This window comes from Chrysemys picta, chromosome 2 (assembly GCF_011386835.1).
Source record: "Chrysemys picta bellii isolate R12L10 chromosome 2, ASM1138683v2, whole genome shotgun sequence".
Taxonomy (NCBI): domain Eukaryota; kingdom Metazoa; phylum Chordata; order Testudines; family Emydidae; genus Chrysemys; species Chrysemys picta.
Window position 1 is genome coordinate 181343642 of NC_088792.1, and position 16382 is coordinate 181360023.

Here is a 16382-nt window from a genome sequence, read left to right on the forward strand (position 1 = left end):
ACAATAAGTGACTGGTCACAGAAAAGGACTTTGATATAACAAACCACAGGTGATGCGTAGAGCTGCAGTGTATCTATACCCATACAAGTGCATTCTTAAGTAGTCTTAACATGAGGCATAAATCTGTAGTTCTTTCTCAAAGTAGGTATCTTTAGGTGGGATGTTTCACATAGGGCTGAGGTTTCTCTTCCTATTTAAAAAGTTGTAAGGAGTATGCAGTGAGTCTGGCTGAAATTTTTCCTTGGTAGTTCAACCATTTAGTCTTTGAGAGAGGTCAACAATATTGTCTACCTGCATTTTAACCATTAGTCATCAGAACTAGAAGTTTATGTACCAACAGATGCAGACAGAGAAAATTTATGTGCATGCTCATAAACTGGGATGGACTCTTCTCCCATAGAATCTTCTCCATTAGGAGCAATACTTTCCTGTCATATTTTATCCTACAATAGATAAGGGGTTTCTGCACAGCTGCTGACTGAAATCTTCTCAGTTAGTGGCTGCTTATCCACATCTGACAAGTCTGCTGACATCCATCCCCATTTAAGCATTTTTTTTTAAAAAAAAAAGTCTCTATCAAATGAATCATTGTCACTGGACAAGGCAGTCCCGCCAGTCCCTGCCCTAGCAGTTGATATCTGGGCCTCTCAGGGTCTCCTAACATATGTTGTAATAACCGTGGATATAGAAACAATGGTCATTCAGGAAGTATCACGTACTTTTTGACATTCTGATTGTGTCAGCTCCTGCCAAGAGTGCTGTCCCCATCACTTAGACTTCTCTAAGGCATTTGACTTGATAATGCATGGCATCTTGATTAATAAACTAGAACAATCCAAGATCAACATGGCACACATTAAATGGATTTAAAACTGGTTAAATGATAGGTCTCAAGATGTAAGTACAAATGGGGAAGTCATCTAGCAGCTTTATTTCTAGTTGGGTCCTGCAAGGATGAGTTCTTGGCTTTTGCTATTTAATGTTTTTATCAGTGACTTGAAAAAAACTGATACATTTTGCAGATGACACAAAGATTGTTTGTTTGCATCCATCTTACCAAGTTATCCATTGTGCGGATGGCCATATATAAGGGTCATCCATTTAGAAACAAAGAACCTAGGCCATACTGACAGATGGGAGACTTTATCCTTTGAAGCAGTGACTCTGAAAAAAGACTTGGGGGTCCTGGTGAATAATCAACTGAACATGAGCTCCTGAGTGCAACTCTGTGGTTAATGTGATATTTGGATGTATAAGATGGGGAATATTGAGTAATAGGTTATATTACCTGTAATTGCCATTGGTACAACTGCTATTGGAATACTGTGCCCCTTCACTTCAAGAAGGATGTTGATAAAATGGAGAGGGTTCTGAAAAGAACTGAGAGAATGATTAAAAGATTGGTAACAAGTCTTTCCCCATAAGGAGCTTAATGTATATAGCTTATCAAAGAGAAGGTTAAGAGTGACTTTCTGTCTATAAATGCCTACATGTGGAACAGTAATTTGATGATAGAGTTCTGCTCTTCAGTCTCTGAGAAAGATATAGTAAGAACCAATGGCTGGAAGTTGAAACTAGACTAATTCAGACTGGATGTAAGGCACAAATTTTGATGGACCAACTAGAAGAATTGCTGGATTAAGTGAGTAATACTTTCAGGTGTTAGACAAAAGGAAGTGTTGCTTCCAAGAAAAGGTAACCTGGATTGCTTGCTGATCAGCCCTAATACAACCATCATCTCCTATTAGCTGCCTCTTCTTTTGGACAGCAGCAGCATCAGCTCTTCTAGTTTTAGGAGCAGCTAGTGTGAAAAATAAGAGGAAAAATTCTTTACAAGATGTTTCCTCAGCATAGGTTTATTGCTGTCTATGGAAAATGTTCATTTCCTTTCCTGTTAATGTTTTTTTTTATTAAATAGTATTACAGGATTCATTGCCTGTGGTAATGTGAGGGAATATTTGGAAACCTTGGTCTGTCGTTTGGTGGCACAGTTGCACTGCTATATGTACATAGGTTTAGGAGGGCTTCTACTTCTGTTTGTTCTCTGACCTTCCCTATAGCATCTGTTTCAGATTTGGTTGAAGCAATTTGCTATTCTTTGTGCAAGAATGAATGCAGCAGTGAGTAATTTGTTTGGAAGCTGAAGGAATCATGCTGTATATGTTATAATGAAATGGTGTGTATGGAGGGAGACTCAAGACGTTGATGCTAGTTCATGGATAATAAGCACTTGTGTCTAGATAACTGATAAAATATTGGTGCCATAACATATCCCTCTTCCCATTTCCATGTTCAATATTTATTACCATTAAAGAGTTGCTAATTGCTTGATGGTTCTGGTTATCTTTTTATATTGACCCAAAAATGCAGTTTTATCATGCATTCATTTCTCTGTTTTTCTCCAGCTGTGTTCTTCCTTAAGCAAGATTCAAATTCTTGATTGACACTGAAATTCCTGTGAGCCATCACAAGATGAGCACGCAGAGACTTGTATTATATCCAGATTAGGATACAGTGATGGCACTGGCTTCCTTTACAAATCAAGCTTCAAACGTTGCTTTCCTGGGAGAGCAAGCGTATTGTTTTAGAGACCCAGAAACTTCTTGATTTGGTATTTTAGAGGGTAAAAGACTTTGTAATCAACTTTTTCATGTTGGTTTTTCATTCCCCCCCCCTCTCTGGGCACTGTTCCAAAACCATACTTAACCACGTCTTGATGGAAGGTGCATTCTTACTGGTTTGTAGATAGTTTTTTATATAATTGCTTGTAATTGATGGCAGTAGTTCCTGCAAAAGAAGTAATTTATCTGTGACAATTAAAATGATTCCAATTACTCTGTGAATAAAGTTATATCAACTGGAAATCATTTTTGCTTATATTTGAGATATTTTAAAGGAAAAATTCAAGAAGCATTACTTAATCATCAAATGTTTTGTCCTATTTTTTAATAAAAAGTGTCCCTTTACTCTGTATTTTGTTGATCATTGAAGCTTTACTTTTCTGACTTGCCCCCTCTTACTGTGTAACTGAGGAAACCTAATTTAGTAATATAATATCACTAGTACATGAATAAATAATCTGAGTTCCTACTGCTGAATCAGTTTTTCCCTTTCTCCTCCCCATCACTTACGTTGGAAGAGTAAGAGGGAAAGTAATATAATGTGGAAAAGGAAGCCTCTCCCACAGGTTTCCGAACATCAGTGATATCACAGAGCCTTATCAGAAGTATGCTCTGATTTTCAAATAGCTCTCTTAATTGTTTAAAAAAAAATACTATTAAGATGTTGTTTTTATTAGTAAAAACCAAAATATAGAGTTAAAGCGTACTCATCATTAGGACCCTACCAAATTCACGGCCATGAAAAATGACTCATGGACCGTGAAATCTGGTCTTTTGTATGCTTTTACCCTATACTATACAGATTTCATGGGGGAGACCAGTGTTTTTCAAATTGGGGGTCCTGCCCAAAAGAGTTGCAGGGGGGATCATAAGGTTATATTAGGGGGGTTGCGGTATTGCCGCACTTACTTCTGCGCTGCCTTCAGAGCTCGGCGTCTGGAGAACGACAGATGGCCGGGCACCCAGCTCTGCAGGCAGTGCAGAAGAAAGGGTGGCAATACCGTACCATGCCATCGTTACGTCAGTGTTGCTGAAATCATGAGATTTACTATTTTTAAAATCCTATGCCCGTGAAATTGACCAAATGGATAGTGAATTTGGTAGGGCCCTACCCATCACATACTAGCCTCAGATAAGCTTATTACACAGAATAAAAAATACCTATGCTGCCACAGTCCGGCAATTTAAAGGAATAACACTTGTAGGCTGTATCTAATTGTGACATTGTCAAACAATTTTTTATATTGCTGTAGCACCCAAAACGTGCAATATTCTTGCCTCGGATACCGCTTCATTAACATCTTAAAATTGTAACTTATTATTTGGGCTGGTCAAATAGGAAAATATTTGAATATATTCATTGAATATCACTGGTATTGAATAATATATTTGTCAAATAGTATTTGACTAGTTGCAGAGCATATCAAAAAGTATTTGTCAAATTATCCTATGAATATAGGTGAAATTAGTCTAAAATACTGACTGAATAATATTTTGCAGGCCCTACTTACTTCATCTCTTCTTATGCAACCTTTCCCTTTCTGATTTCATTTAACTTTTTTTCCCCCTATAATAGCTCATGGTACTTTTTTTCTAGAATTGTCTTTAGTGTCTGTTTGCTTTTTTCCTTTTATTTGTTTCCCTATATTATCCACCTAATCTCAAGATTTTTGTAGTCTTTCTTCTCACTACTTCCAACTCGTCCCCCGCAAAAAAAAATTCCATATGCAACCCATCACTTTTTCTCTTGCTCTCTTGTCTGCCTTGCATGCAAGGGATGGAAATTTACTAGATACCCAACATCTAGAGAGTTTAAACTTACTAGCTGATGATTGATTTTGAAGACTGGGGCAGGTAGTGAATGGGCACTATACAAGGGCATTGCCCTGGGAAGAAGCCAGCTTTCCCCTGCCCCACATAAGCTTACTACTGTGACTTAGCTTCGGGCTCCAAATTTATCATACGCCTATTACATGGAAGTGGATATGGACAAATTGAGTACTCACTCTGTAGAGTAAATATAAAATTAGAGAATTAAAGTTAGCTTAAGTTTGGGTAAGGAAATCTTTTGTAAAGAAAGGCCCTAACTAGCAAATAAAAGAAAGGCCTTGAAAGTAATGACTTGTAAGGCCAGAAGGAATGAAGTAGGGTGGATGTCTGGTTCAAAGAATAACTAATGAAATAAAGAGAAGTTTTTAAAAAGAAGACCTCTTACCAATAGGGGTAACTGCAGAGGGTTTTCATTATGACAAAGAGAATCTATCTTAAAATGAGCCAACCTCGCTCTTCCCACCCCATATACCAATGTTATCTCAAAAATTAGGGCCTACGTAAACCAAGGTGCAAAGGAGAAACTATTGGTCAGTGTGGCGGGCCTGGCACCACAGCGCCCCTTTGTGGCAGGGGTGGGATGTGGTGTCAGCGCCTCACCACTCTCAAGTTCCAGCGCCCATCTCTCTGTGGGCGGCCTAGTTGCCTCCTTCCAAACAATCACCCCTGGCTGGCGAGGTAGTGTGGCCTATCGGCCAGAGTCCGTGTACCTGGCCCCAAGTACCCGGGTGGTGTGGCCCAATGGCCAGAGTCCACATAAATCGCTCCCTGCGTGGGAACAGTGTGGCCTAATGGCTGGAGTCTATACAGTCCCCCTCGCAAGCGGGGTAGGGTGGCCTACCGGCTGGAGTCTATACAATCCCCCTCGCAAGTGGGGTCATGCGGCCTAGTGGCCAGAGTCTATACAATCCCCCTCGCAAGTGGGGTAGGGTGGCCTACCGGCTGGAGTCTATACAATCCCCCTCGCAAGTGGGGTCATGCGGCCTAGTGGCCGGAGTCTATAAATCCCCCTCGCAAGTGGGGTCATGCGGCCTAGTGGCCGGAGTCTATACAATCCCCCTCGCAAGTGGGGTCATGCGGCCTAGTGGCCAGAGTCTATACAATCCCCCTCGCAAGTGGGGTCATGCGGCCTAGCGGCCAGAGTCTATACAATCTCCCTCGCAAACAGGATAGCATGGCCTAGCGGTCGGAGTCCGTGCGATCCCTCTCGCAGGTGGGGTAGTGTGGCCTCGCGGACAGAGTCTGTACAATCCCCCTTGCAAGCAGGGTATTGCGGCCTAGCGGCTGGAGGCCATACAATCCCTTCACGGTTCAGGGGTGAGGTGGTAGGGGGACCCGGGCCCGCCCTCTCCACCGGGTCCTGACCCAGGGCCCTGGTAGTGGCAAGCTCCCCTTGCCACCCGCTCGGCGGGGATCCACCCGCAACACGCTGAGCGCCTATGCGGCTCAAACGCCGTTTGCCTCTAAAGTTCCCCTGGGTCACTTCTTACCATAAATGCCAGGTTCTCTGCTGTGGGGGGTCCTCCGATCCGTCGTCCTACTGTGACATCCTCTGTCGGGGTATCAGGGAGTGTTGGCTTCCGCGTCCTGGCATGCAGGCTCTCCCTCCTCAGGAGCTAGCAGCGTGCCTCCTTCTCTGGCGGTTAGCCCGGACTGAGATGCTCTGCAGGCTTTTATACCCGTTCTCCAGTTGGAGCAAGCCCAGCAGAGCTTCCGGGGCATGGCTTCCTCTGCTAGGAAAGAAGGGTTAACCCCTGTGGTACCAGTGTGGGGCCACTCTGCCCCGTCAGTCAGCAAGAAGGAGGGGAAAAGATGAGGAGAAATGGCCTTGGGGAGAAAGGAGATTATAAATCTTACCTGGATTGAGACTAGAAATGAGCATGAAGTGTTTCAAATTGGTTTTTAGCTGAAGTCAGTAATTGGCAGTGACATCACTTGTTTGTTAAAGGGTATAAAAACGTAAACCCTTAAAGGATTCGTTGCTAATATATGCCTGACCATGTTGGAGCCGACTAATATGGGTCTTACAAGTGGGCTAAGCCCCAGGGTGCTAAGTGTCTTGATCAAATGCTTAAAAAATGTTTTGTTACTGTTTTGATGTAGTAAATTTCTGCTTATTTAGGCTTTTTAGGCATGTTTAGAGCAATTGTATAAATACCATTTGGCCTTTGAATGTAATAAAGGAATTTATGGTTCAATTAATGTAATACCCTGCATAAATAATAATTCCAAGACACAACCCCTTTAATTCTCCCCCCCCTCCCTTGCTAGAAGGAAGAAAAAAGGTTAAATTATTGGTACTCACCTCTCACTGTAATGCCTTCAGGCAGAAAGGGAAGTGCATGTGTATGAAGGGATCAATGGGTGTATCTGCTGTTCTACATGTCTTCCTTCCTTCAGGTTGCAGAGTTGTGTGGTGTCACTATTCCTTCCATATTTTTGAATCCTCCCCCTCCAGTAAATAACTCCAAAATCAGCTTTCTCAGGCAGCACAGTGAAATTTACCAGATATGTGTCTATTTCACTGCTAACCATAGAGTTTTGAATGTCAGTCCTGAAAACTGACAAGACAGTAGTCAGTTTTCATTCTGCTACAGCTTGGCAAAGCTCTGAGAAGCAGCAGGGATGTCTTAGTGTCTGTCAGTGGACCTAAGAAGCCTTCATTTATTATTTGATTATCTTGAGTTCATATTATGTTATCGTTGCAACCAGAAGATCTAGAAATAGTGAGAATAGATATAAATATATAATATATATTTGTAATATGTGGTAGCTCAGTTCTAAAGAAGTTGATATCAGTTATTTGCTTCAGGAAAGCAATTTTTCAAGCTCTATATGTGCAGCTAGAAGTTTCCAGTAACCAAGTTTCTAAAAATGTCACGATACTCGAATCCTTCATTTCACCTTTTCATGCATTTTAAACCATTGCAAATCTTCATAGATAATCCCAGTTGCATTTATGGAACATATCTGTTTTTAATCTGAGACTTTCTATTCTGCTTTCTCTCTCCTGCAGGAAAGAACTTGAAACCTTCAAAGGTAACTTCTTTTTAATTCTACACTTTAGAATTGCTGCGATTTTCTCAATGTTTATTGTATTAATGGTGAAAATGGTAAAGAGCTTTTATTTTGCATTGGATAATGTTGTTCATCTTATGCCACAAACAGTGTTTTGTTACTCTGTCACTATCTGTTTCTGCTACTGACATCTTTAGGATCGTAGTAAATGCTGTAGAAACACAGATGGGACTTTCTTCTATGGGTATTGTGAGGGAAATACTAAATTTGAAAGATCCCATACCTAGTCTAACACTCTCCTGGAGGGTTATCTAGAAGTGAAAGACATTAGGTCATAGGGTAGTTACTATGTCTTTTTCAACTTGTATTGGTTTTTGACATGGCATGGACACTATCTAGAAACAGCTATGCAGAAGTCTGATAGTTTTCACTGTATTACGCTATATCAGCGAGAAGTGTGTGTGTGTATGTATGTGTATATATAATATTGTTGACAGCTTATTTTTTCTCCCTTTCTCTCCAGTTGGGTTTGTTTTAAAGCAAGAATGTACTATATGTCAGTCCAACATAATACAAAAGGGTTGGGAACTTTACATAGTATGACAGGTGTTTTGCCACTATAGTGAGTTGGCAGAGGATTTTGGTGGTTATGGTTTTAATAAACCTTGCATTTAAATTTATAATTTGCTACTTAAGACATTTAAATGTGTGGTCAGTTTAAAAGTTAGCTGTACCCTTTTGATCTAGATAAAACACAAGTGAGTTGATATTTTCCATCTCATGTATATTATAAACCATTAGTGAAGTTTGATTCACGCATGTTAGCTTGTGCAATTTAAAATATGGCTGCAAATTTCTACAGAATTCACTGTCTTTGCCTGTTTGGTTCATTAACTTATTTTATTATTATTATAATGCTAAAAAAAGAAAAACAATCAAGTTAACATTACCAGACAACAAGTGACACAGATTATGTAAAGTGTCACCTTTGTCTGCAGCTCTGCACTACAATTCTTTTCATTGGTTTGACAGCCTTAAAGCACAGACTCACTCAGTAGATAGCCAGACAATGCAAAGTTGACTCTGTTCCAAGGCAGTGCAGTTTATTTTATGATACTAAGTTTTCCTTCATAGTCTGAAAAACACAATCCTCCTTATTTGTATTGATACCTTAGTGACTTCTGGAGTCAGTTTGTGAACATCAAGAGTTGCCTGTAGCTGCTTGCTTAGCTTGGCCATGTGGTCTCTGGAGGTCTCTGGTGCTTTCAGGTGCATAGAGTGCAAATGATTTAATTGACTGAATTGTGAGACATTCATATTTGCACTTGCATTTATTACATTACTCTTCAGACTAGTTTGCCATATGGACCTAATGAAAAGGCAGATGCAGACACAACAAATGAACTTTGAATAATTTTTCATTTTGATACAAAGAGGCACGATTCTTGATTATTTTTCTTAGTTAATGTTTACTGTAGATAATGAAAAACAATTTTTTACTTGAAGAGCTAGTACAGCTAGATTAATTTTGATTAGGTAATTGGAATAGCAAAAAGTGTCTTTATTCCTCATTCAGGCTATGGAAAACAGGCAAGATCAGCTTCTGTTATGTCTTCAACAGCTGTAAATGCCTTTTGGCAAACTTTATGTAATCTTGCTGTCTATATCAGTATAGGTATTATTCCCTTATTTTATTTTGAGGCATGTCAGCAGTACGAGTGATATTGTTCTTTGTATCCTTTGTGTAATGATTTTCATGAGTATATAGTTTGTTCTAGGCAAGGGGTAAGAACTTATTTTCAAACCAACTCTAACATGTCCATATAAAACAGAATATCATGGAGGAAAGAATACTGAATTCCAGAAGGTTCTAAGCTTTTTTCCCAGTGACTTACTGTGCAGCCCTGGACACATCACTTTACCTTTTTGCTTTCCCATCTGTAAAATAGAGTTACTTTGACGATCAGTTTGTAAAACGAACTTTATATTTTGAAAGTGGTGGTATATAAATGTTATAAGTTATGTAAATTATATTTTTCAGCAATAAAATAAACCCTGAACTAACTCAAATATAACCGGGGTGAAATATTTTTTCTTCGAATATGTGTCAGTGTCGATCCCACTGTAGGTGGATGTGTGCCTACTGTGAAAAATTGGATTTGTTTTGGGTAAGTGTCTGTTGGACTATGCATGTGCTCTATATCTTCTTGCGCCCCCTTATGTGAGGGCATAAAAGATGGAGCGGCCGTGGCCTTCCCTCAGTTTCCTCTTATTGAATTGAGATGCAACCTGGCAAATGTTCGACCACTATTTTTCTTGAGCTTCAAACTCACCTTCCACACTAGGTTTTCTTTTTTTTTCTTGAAGAAATCTTTCTTCACTGACATACTTGTGCCAATTTTTTAATTTGGGCATTCAAAAAAAAAGGGTGGGGGGGACAAGAGACAACAGATAAGACTCCCTTCTACCTTCGTCCCCCTTGCCTTCCAGGTTTAAGGCCTGCCTGACATGCAACATGCTCATCCCCCTTGTCAAGGGGCATAGTTGATGCCTTTTCGGTCTAGGGAAAGTCATTTTCGTGATAATTCTGAGATGTGTAAACGTTCTCATCGAGAACTCACAAGGCAAGGGACATGCAGATCAAACTACACCTGCTCGAGAAATCAATGCACATCATTTCAGACTTGGAAGAGACATCAACCTCCAAGGAATCCCAGGAATCTTCCTTAGCAAGTGTTACTTTAGGCAGATACCACTGGAGTCCAATGAGAGGGAAGGCAGGGAAGAAAACCCCATCAAAATAGAGGGATACTTTGAGGAAACCAAGGAAGGCACAATGTACCTCCCTTTTGAGGGTTTGAAGCTGTTCAGGGGCTGATGAAGCACTCTATTCCATAAAGGACTTGAGGGGCCACCCTGAGATCCCTAGGGATCTATACATTGTCCTCCTACAAGAAATCCTATAAATAACAGCCCCAACAGAGCTAATGGGTACATCATTACTGTCAGAGCACACAACCAGATTGCCATCAATGAGAACCGTCACAATATCAGAGGAGATGTCCTTCATCCACCTCCTCTGTCACAAATACTGCCCCATCAGCCAGACAGCAGATTTGACTGGAATGGCAGGAGCCACATCAGAGCCAATCAGGAGCCAGCAGCTACCATTGGAAGCCACCTTGTCCTGTTCCATTGGATGTGATCTGATATCACCTTGGAAAAATGGATGTTGGATATAGTCACCTATCATTATCTCTTCCCTGTCCCTGTTCAGGGACTCTTCTCACACAAAGTCTGTTACAAAAAGAAGTGGCTTCATTGTTTCATATAACAGTTGTAAAGGGTTCCACAGGAATACAGGTGAAGAGATTTCTACTCATGGTACTTCCTTATCCCAAACTAAAAAGGGGGTCTTCTTCCTATCCTAGACCAGAGGAGACTAAACAAGTATATGCACCACTTCAGATTCAGGATGGCAGTACTTGTCTCCATTATTCTATCTCTTCAGGCTCAAGACTGGTTTGTAGCTCTCGACTTGCAGGATGCATATTTTCATATAGTGGTCCACATAGCCTGTGGGACGTATTTGCAATTTGTGGTGGGATCCAATCACTTTCCGTACAAGTATTGCCATTCGGATTCTCACTGTCACCGAGGGTCTCCAGGAAATGCCACACAGGGATAGTAGTGCACCTGAGACAAAGCATTCACATCTACCTCTACTTGAGTGACTGGCTGATTGGGGCAGGTCACAATGGAGATGTCAGTGAGCTAGGACAGCACTCTGTTCCTATTTACCTGACTAGGCCTCTCAGTGAACTATAAAAATGTACTTACCCCATTTCAGATGGTGAAGTTCAAAAGAATCTGGATTGACTCCAGATCAAAAAAAGCATATCTCCCTAATGACAGATTCCAGGTACAAGGACTCTTACTTCTGTTGACATCAGAGCTACCTATAATGGTATGAACATACTTTACAGTCTAGCGTGACCTAACATATTGACATATACGTACATGATGTCACTTGCTAGACTTTATCTGTGGCCTCTTCAACTCTGGCTCAGAATCAATTCTCTGGTAAACACAGTAGACAGAAGATCCTAGTACCAAGTCACATCACTGCTGAACTGATCTGGTGGTTAGAACCCCCACACATGCATAAAGGAATTCCCTTTTTTCACTTCCCTTCCTGACAAAGACACTAATCATAGATGTGTCAGGGACAAGTTGGGGAGGTCACTTAGACTATCTGCATATCCAAGGAACCTGGTCTCCAAGCTACGTGAAGCTACACATTAATGTCCAAGAGCTTGTAGCTATCAGAGTTACCAGTATGTTGTTCCTATCTGTTCTCCAAAACTTGATAATGTAGATGTTCCAGGACTACACGACAGTCATGCACTACATAAGAAAGGGGGTGTCTGTTCCTTGCCCCTCTGCCTGGGAGCCATTATGGAATTTGGCGCCATCAGAATGGGGTGACATCGATGGCCCTTCATTTCACTGGAGTAAGCAACAATTTAGCAGACTTCCTGAGCAGATGGTCAATGACCAATCACGAATGGTCCTTGCAGTCACATTCCATCAGTGTGAATCCTCCTCAGTAGACTTGTTTGGCACTGAGGACAATCCAAAAATGTCAGAACTTTTGTTTCAGAGGAGGTCTGAGTCCATGGTTGCTACCAAATTCTTTCTTCCTACAATGGAACAAAAGTTTGCTGTACGCCTTCCCGCCAATTTCCCTGTTTCCCAAGATGATTTCCAAAATAAATAGAGACAAAGCCGTGGTCATTCTGGTGGCTTTGTAGTGGCAGAGATCACTGTGGCTGATGGATGTACTACAGAGGTCTATTTAGCCCCCTATCCAGTTCCCAGTCTGGTTGGATGAGATCTCAACATTACTACCAGATACTCTATCCAGATCCAAAGTCACTCCGCCTTTTAGTGTAACTGTAGGGTGGATAAGTGCAATGGACAAGAACTGCTCCTTACAGCTCTAGAAAATACTGATACAAAGCAGGAAAATGTCTACCAGAAGAATGCACTCTTCAGAGTGTAAATGGCTTTCAATAGGGGTAGCCCACTAAGGCCATGGTCCGGTCCAAGCCTCAATATCAAAGATTCTGGACAAACTCTACAGCACTTCAAACAGGCCAGTTTTTTTGCCCAGCTTATATTAAAATATATGTCTCCAGCAATTTCATCTAGTCACCTGCCTTTGTAGCCTTGCTCAGTCTTTTCTCACTGCATGGTATAGATGTTTCTTAAAGGGCTCCTACATATTTACCCACAAGACTCTTCCTGCCATGGGCCTCAATAGAGCCCTTCTGAGATTCATCAAGCCCCTCTTTCAGAATGTTCCTTGCACCACTTCACTCTAAAGACAAACTTCCTAGAGCTTTTCTACACAGAGAATTAGTGCGTGACAAGCAAGAGTCTGAATCTACAGCACACTACCTTGCAGTGCACAAACTGGCCACGTGGACATGCTGCTGCACACTAAAAGTTCTGTAGTGCGAGTATGTCAAAGTGTGCTGTGGAACTCTTAGTGCATGTTAGTAGGGTCCACACAGCCAATTAGCGTATGGCAAGCTAGTGACTGTAGATTCACATCCTGCTTGCTGTGTTCTAACTGTGTTGACAAGCCGCTAGTCATGGTCGCTTCAGCCAGAAGATTCAGTGAGTGAGCTTCAGATGCTTTTGGCCAAACCTCCATAATCAACAATCCATAGGACCAAGGTGGTGCCAAGACCTCACCCAAAATTCATCCACAAAATGGTTCCAGTAGTTCATCTGAACCAAACCATCAACCTACTTGTCGTCTTCCCAAAACCACATTTGGCATTGGGAGAAAATAAATTATACACACAATAGGTATATCCAGGACTCTGCTTTATTATATTGACAGGTCTTCTTTGGAGACTATCTTGATGCTGAGAAGACAATGCTGAATGTGCCCTTGTGCATTCCTAACAGGGCCTGGGACCAAGCTTTGTACATTGCTTTTGCACTAAAGCCGCTGATAAGCTTTAGAGGTACTACTTTGGGTGCTTACCATTGACTTTCAGCATCACTGCACCTTTTTATATTGATGGCCCTAGGTGCTTGACAATTGAATTGGTTGACTGGGCACTAATAGTTCTCTTCAATGTACAGGAATTTGAGGCAGCTCTCTAAGGTTTTTCTCTGGGTCATGACAGTGAAGGAAAGACGTATAAACTATCTTTCCATACTGTGCCCTTCATACAGACACTTTGTACAGTGCACTCCATTTATAAGAATTACCGATAAGAATCAACCGCATATAGCGATCAAAACCACTGGGACAAAATCATTCCTATACTAACCTATGCTCCTCTTGTAAGAATCAGCCACTTATAAGACTCAAATAATCTAGGACAAATGTGATTCTTATAAAAGGAATGCACTGTATTTGTTTGTTTGTTTTTTAAATGGACAGCGTAGTCACAATTTACAGGGGTTTAAAAGCTTTTTGACATTGTTTGCTATTTTCAGACCAAAATAATCCAGAAGACAAAATGCATCTGCAGTATTTGGTTTATGAAGAAAGAGAGGGACATCCCAACTGGGTGTCAATTGTCAGAACTCAATTGTAACTATGTGAGGTACAAGAAAGGTGGTGGTTTTTTATTGGGTGGGGTGGGATTTTGTCAAACGATAAAAATGTTAAGCTAGGTAAACAAAGACCAAAAACTGACAGAAGTTGATATGGGGCACCACTAGTAAATCTGAGGATTTTGTTTTAGCAGTCAAAGAATTGAGGAGCAGTTGAGCGCTATATCCCTGTCTAGAGCATATTGGGTATGAGTGAAAGTGCATACCTACCCAAGTTGATACTGCTTGCTAAAAATTACAAGCTCATGGAGTTTCCTTTAATAATAATAATAATAATAAATTAATAATGAGATATCCATCTCCTAGAACTGGAAGGGACCTTGAAAGGTCATCGAGTCCAGCCCCCTGCCTTCACTAGCAGGACCAAGTACTGATTTTGCCCCAGATCCCTAAGTGGCCCCCTCAAGGATTGAACTCACAACCCTGGACTTAGCAGGCCAGTGCTCAAACCACTGAGCTATCCCTCCCCCCACTTCCAAGAGTGGGAAGATAATTGTTGAAAAGGAACACAGTAACTTAAAAGGTTTTTAAGCTCTGTATTTATGCTTTTTAGTAACAATTTGCTCTTGTTTTTGTGTGTGCTTCTGATACCTGTAAATGAACAACATTTATATTTAAAAACAAGATTTAATTTTCCCTAGAAAATAAACTGGTAAAATGAAAATACTCGACACAATTCATTGTAAATGCTGATGGCTTCTTGAAAGTTTGTACTAAAACTGGGGCCTAGTTTTTCTACCGATACTCAAACTAACTTGCCACCAAAAGGTCACGAGAGGTAATCACTGTACCATTTTAAATAGTCTGTCCAAAAAAATTATTTAAACATATTCTGACATAGTTACATAACATTTATTGCTTGCTTGTATAATGATGGCATGTGAAGAGAGAATGCATCAAGTGTGATGTCATACAATGTAATGTGTCATCCCTGCCCACCCCCACAAAAAAAAAAAAACCCTGTGGGTTGGATCAGAACTGGCAGGAGTCTGGTTTGTAAGTTACATAAATTAATTCCGGCTTGGCATGTTGTAACAGGGTGACTTTTCATTGATCTTGCATGCATTTATACACTGACTTTTTTCAATGCATGTGTATAGTTTCTGATTACATTAATCGAAGAGTTCTCATGAAAAGGAGAACAGACACTGAAGTTTGGACTGGTCCTTAACTATATATAGCTATATTCTTCATAATTGTTTATATCCTTATCTTCATTATTGCTCATTGTTAATTTAGAAAGGGTACTGGCCCACAGATAGGTGTTTCACTTTTTGTATAAAACAAGTTAGTGGAATATTAATATTGTAAATACAAATTCATACGGAATCTAGAAAAGTCAAGGTATTCATGAAAATCAATGTTTCTTAGATATTTTATTAGAGGAAAGGAATACAACCATATTGCACATTTTCAAGGAGAAACAGTGCAGTTCTTGAAGCATCATGTTAGTGCCTCTATGAATTGTACAGAATTGACCGATTTTTACAAGAAGTAAACTTGTGCCTCTAGGAATTCAGGTAGGTTGTATTCAGGGGGTCAAAGCAGCCAAGCACAGGAAATATGAATTCAACGTGCAAACTGATGTGACTGCATGTTTACGAAGAAAAAAACAATAGTTACCTGTTGGCAAGAATAAGAGAACAGGAATCCAGTTCATGAAGCAACAGATGGAACAAGCTTCACTGCTCTCTCAAATCTATTTTTAAAACTGCACCCTTCCAGAGCTGTATGCAAATACCGTGGTTGTCTAGAAGTGAGTACTTGAAAGCAGTGAATCTCTACATGCTTATGCTCAGGAACCTATTTCTAAATACCTTTCTGTTAAGTTCATTAAGTAAGGAAGAATATAAACATTATGAAAATCCTACTCGGTAAACATTCTTCTAGCCAAGATAGAGTTTAATCAGAACAATACATTCTTATTTTTTCGAAGTATTGAGCAACAATTCATTAATCTGATACAGATTTTCCATAGTTTACCAGATGTCATAACGAAGGGATTTGAACTGTTTTGATTTTTTTTTTCAATATTGAAAAGTCAATTGAATCCACTAGCATTTCCAACTTATGTAAGGTATTACCTTCAAATAAATGAAGCGTGTATACAGTAATACCATATCATTTGTGAAACTGTGATGGGGGTGATTGTGCCTAGTGGTCGGAGTTGTAGCAGTTGGGCCTAGGGGTCAGAGTCGGAATCAGGAGTCCAGAGCAAAATTGGAGCATGACTAAGAGCAGGGAGGGAGCAAGAGCAAAGTTGGAGATGGC

General features: G+C 40.4%; 1 protein-coding gene across 5 annotated transcripts in view; it reads left to right on the forward strand.

Annotated features, from left to right (window-relative positions):
- The window catches only part of DTNBP1 (dystrobrevin binding protein 1), a 162885-nt gene that overhangs the window by 63140 nt on the left and 83363 nt on the right, over window positions 1–16382 (forward strand). For all 5 annotated transcript variants that reach the window (XM_065585075.1, XM_065585073.1, XM_065585074.1 and 2 more), the window contains one exon: window positions 7468–7490. In XM_065585075.1, coding sequence (XP_065441147.1) covers window positions 7468–7490 — 23 coding nt within the window. The remainder of the gene's footprint in view (window positions 1–7467; window positions 7491–16382) is intronic.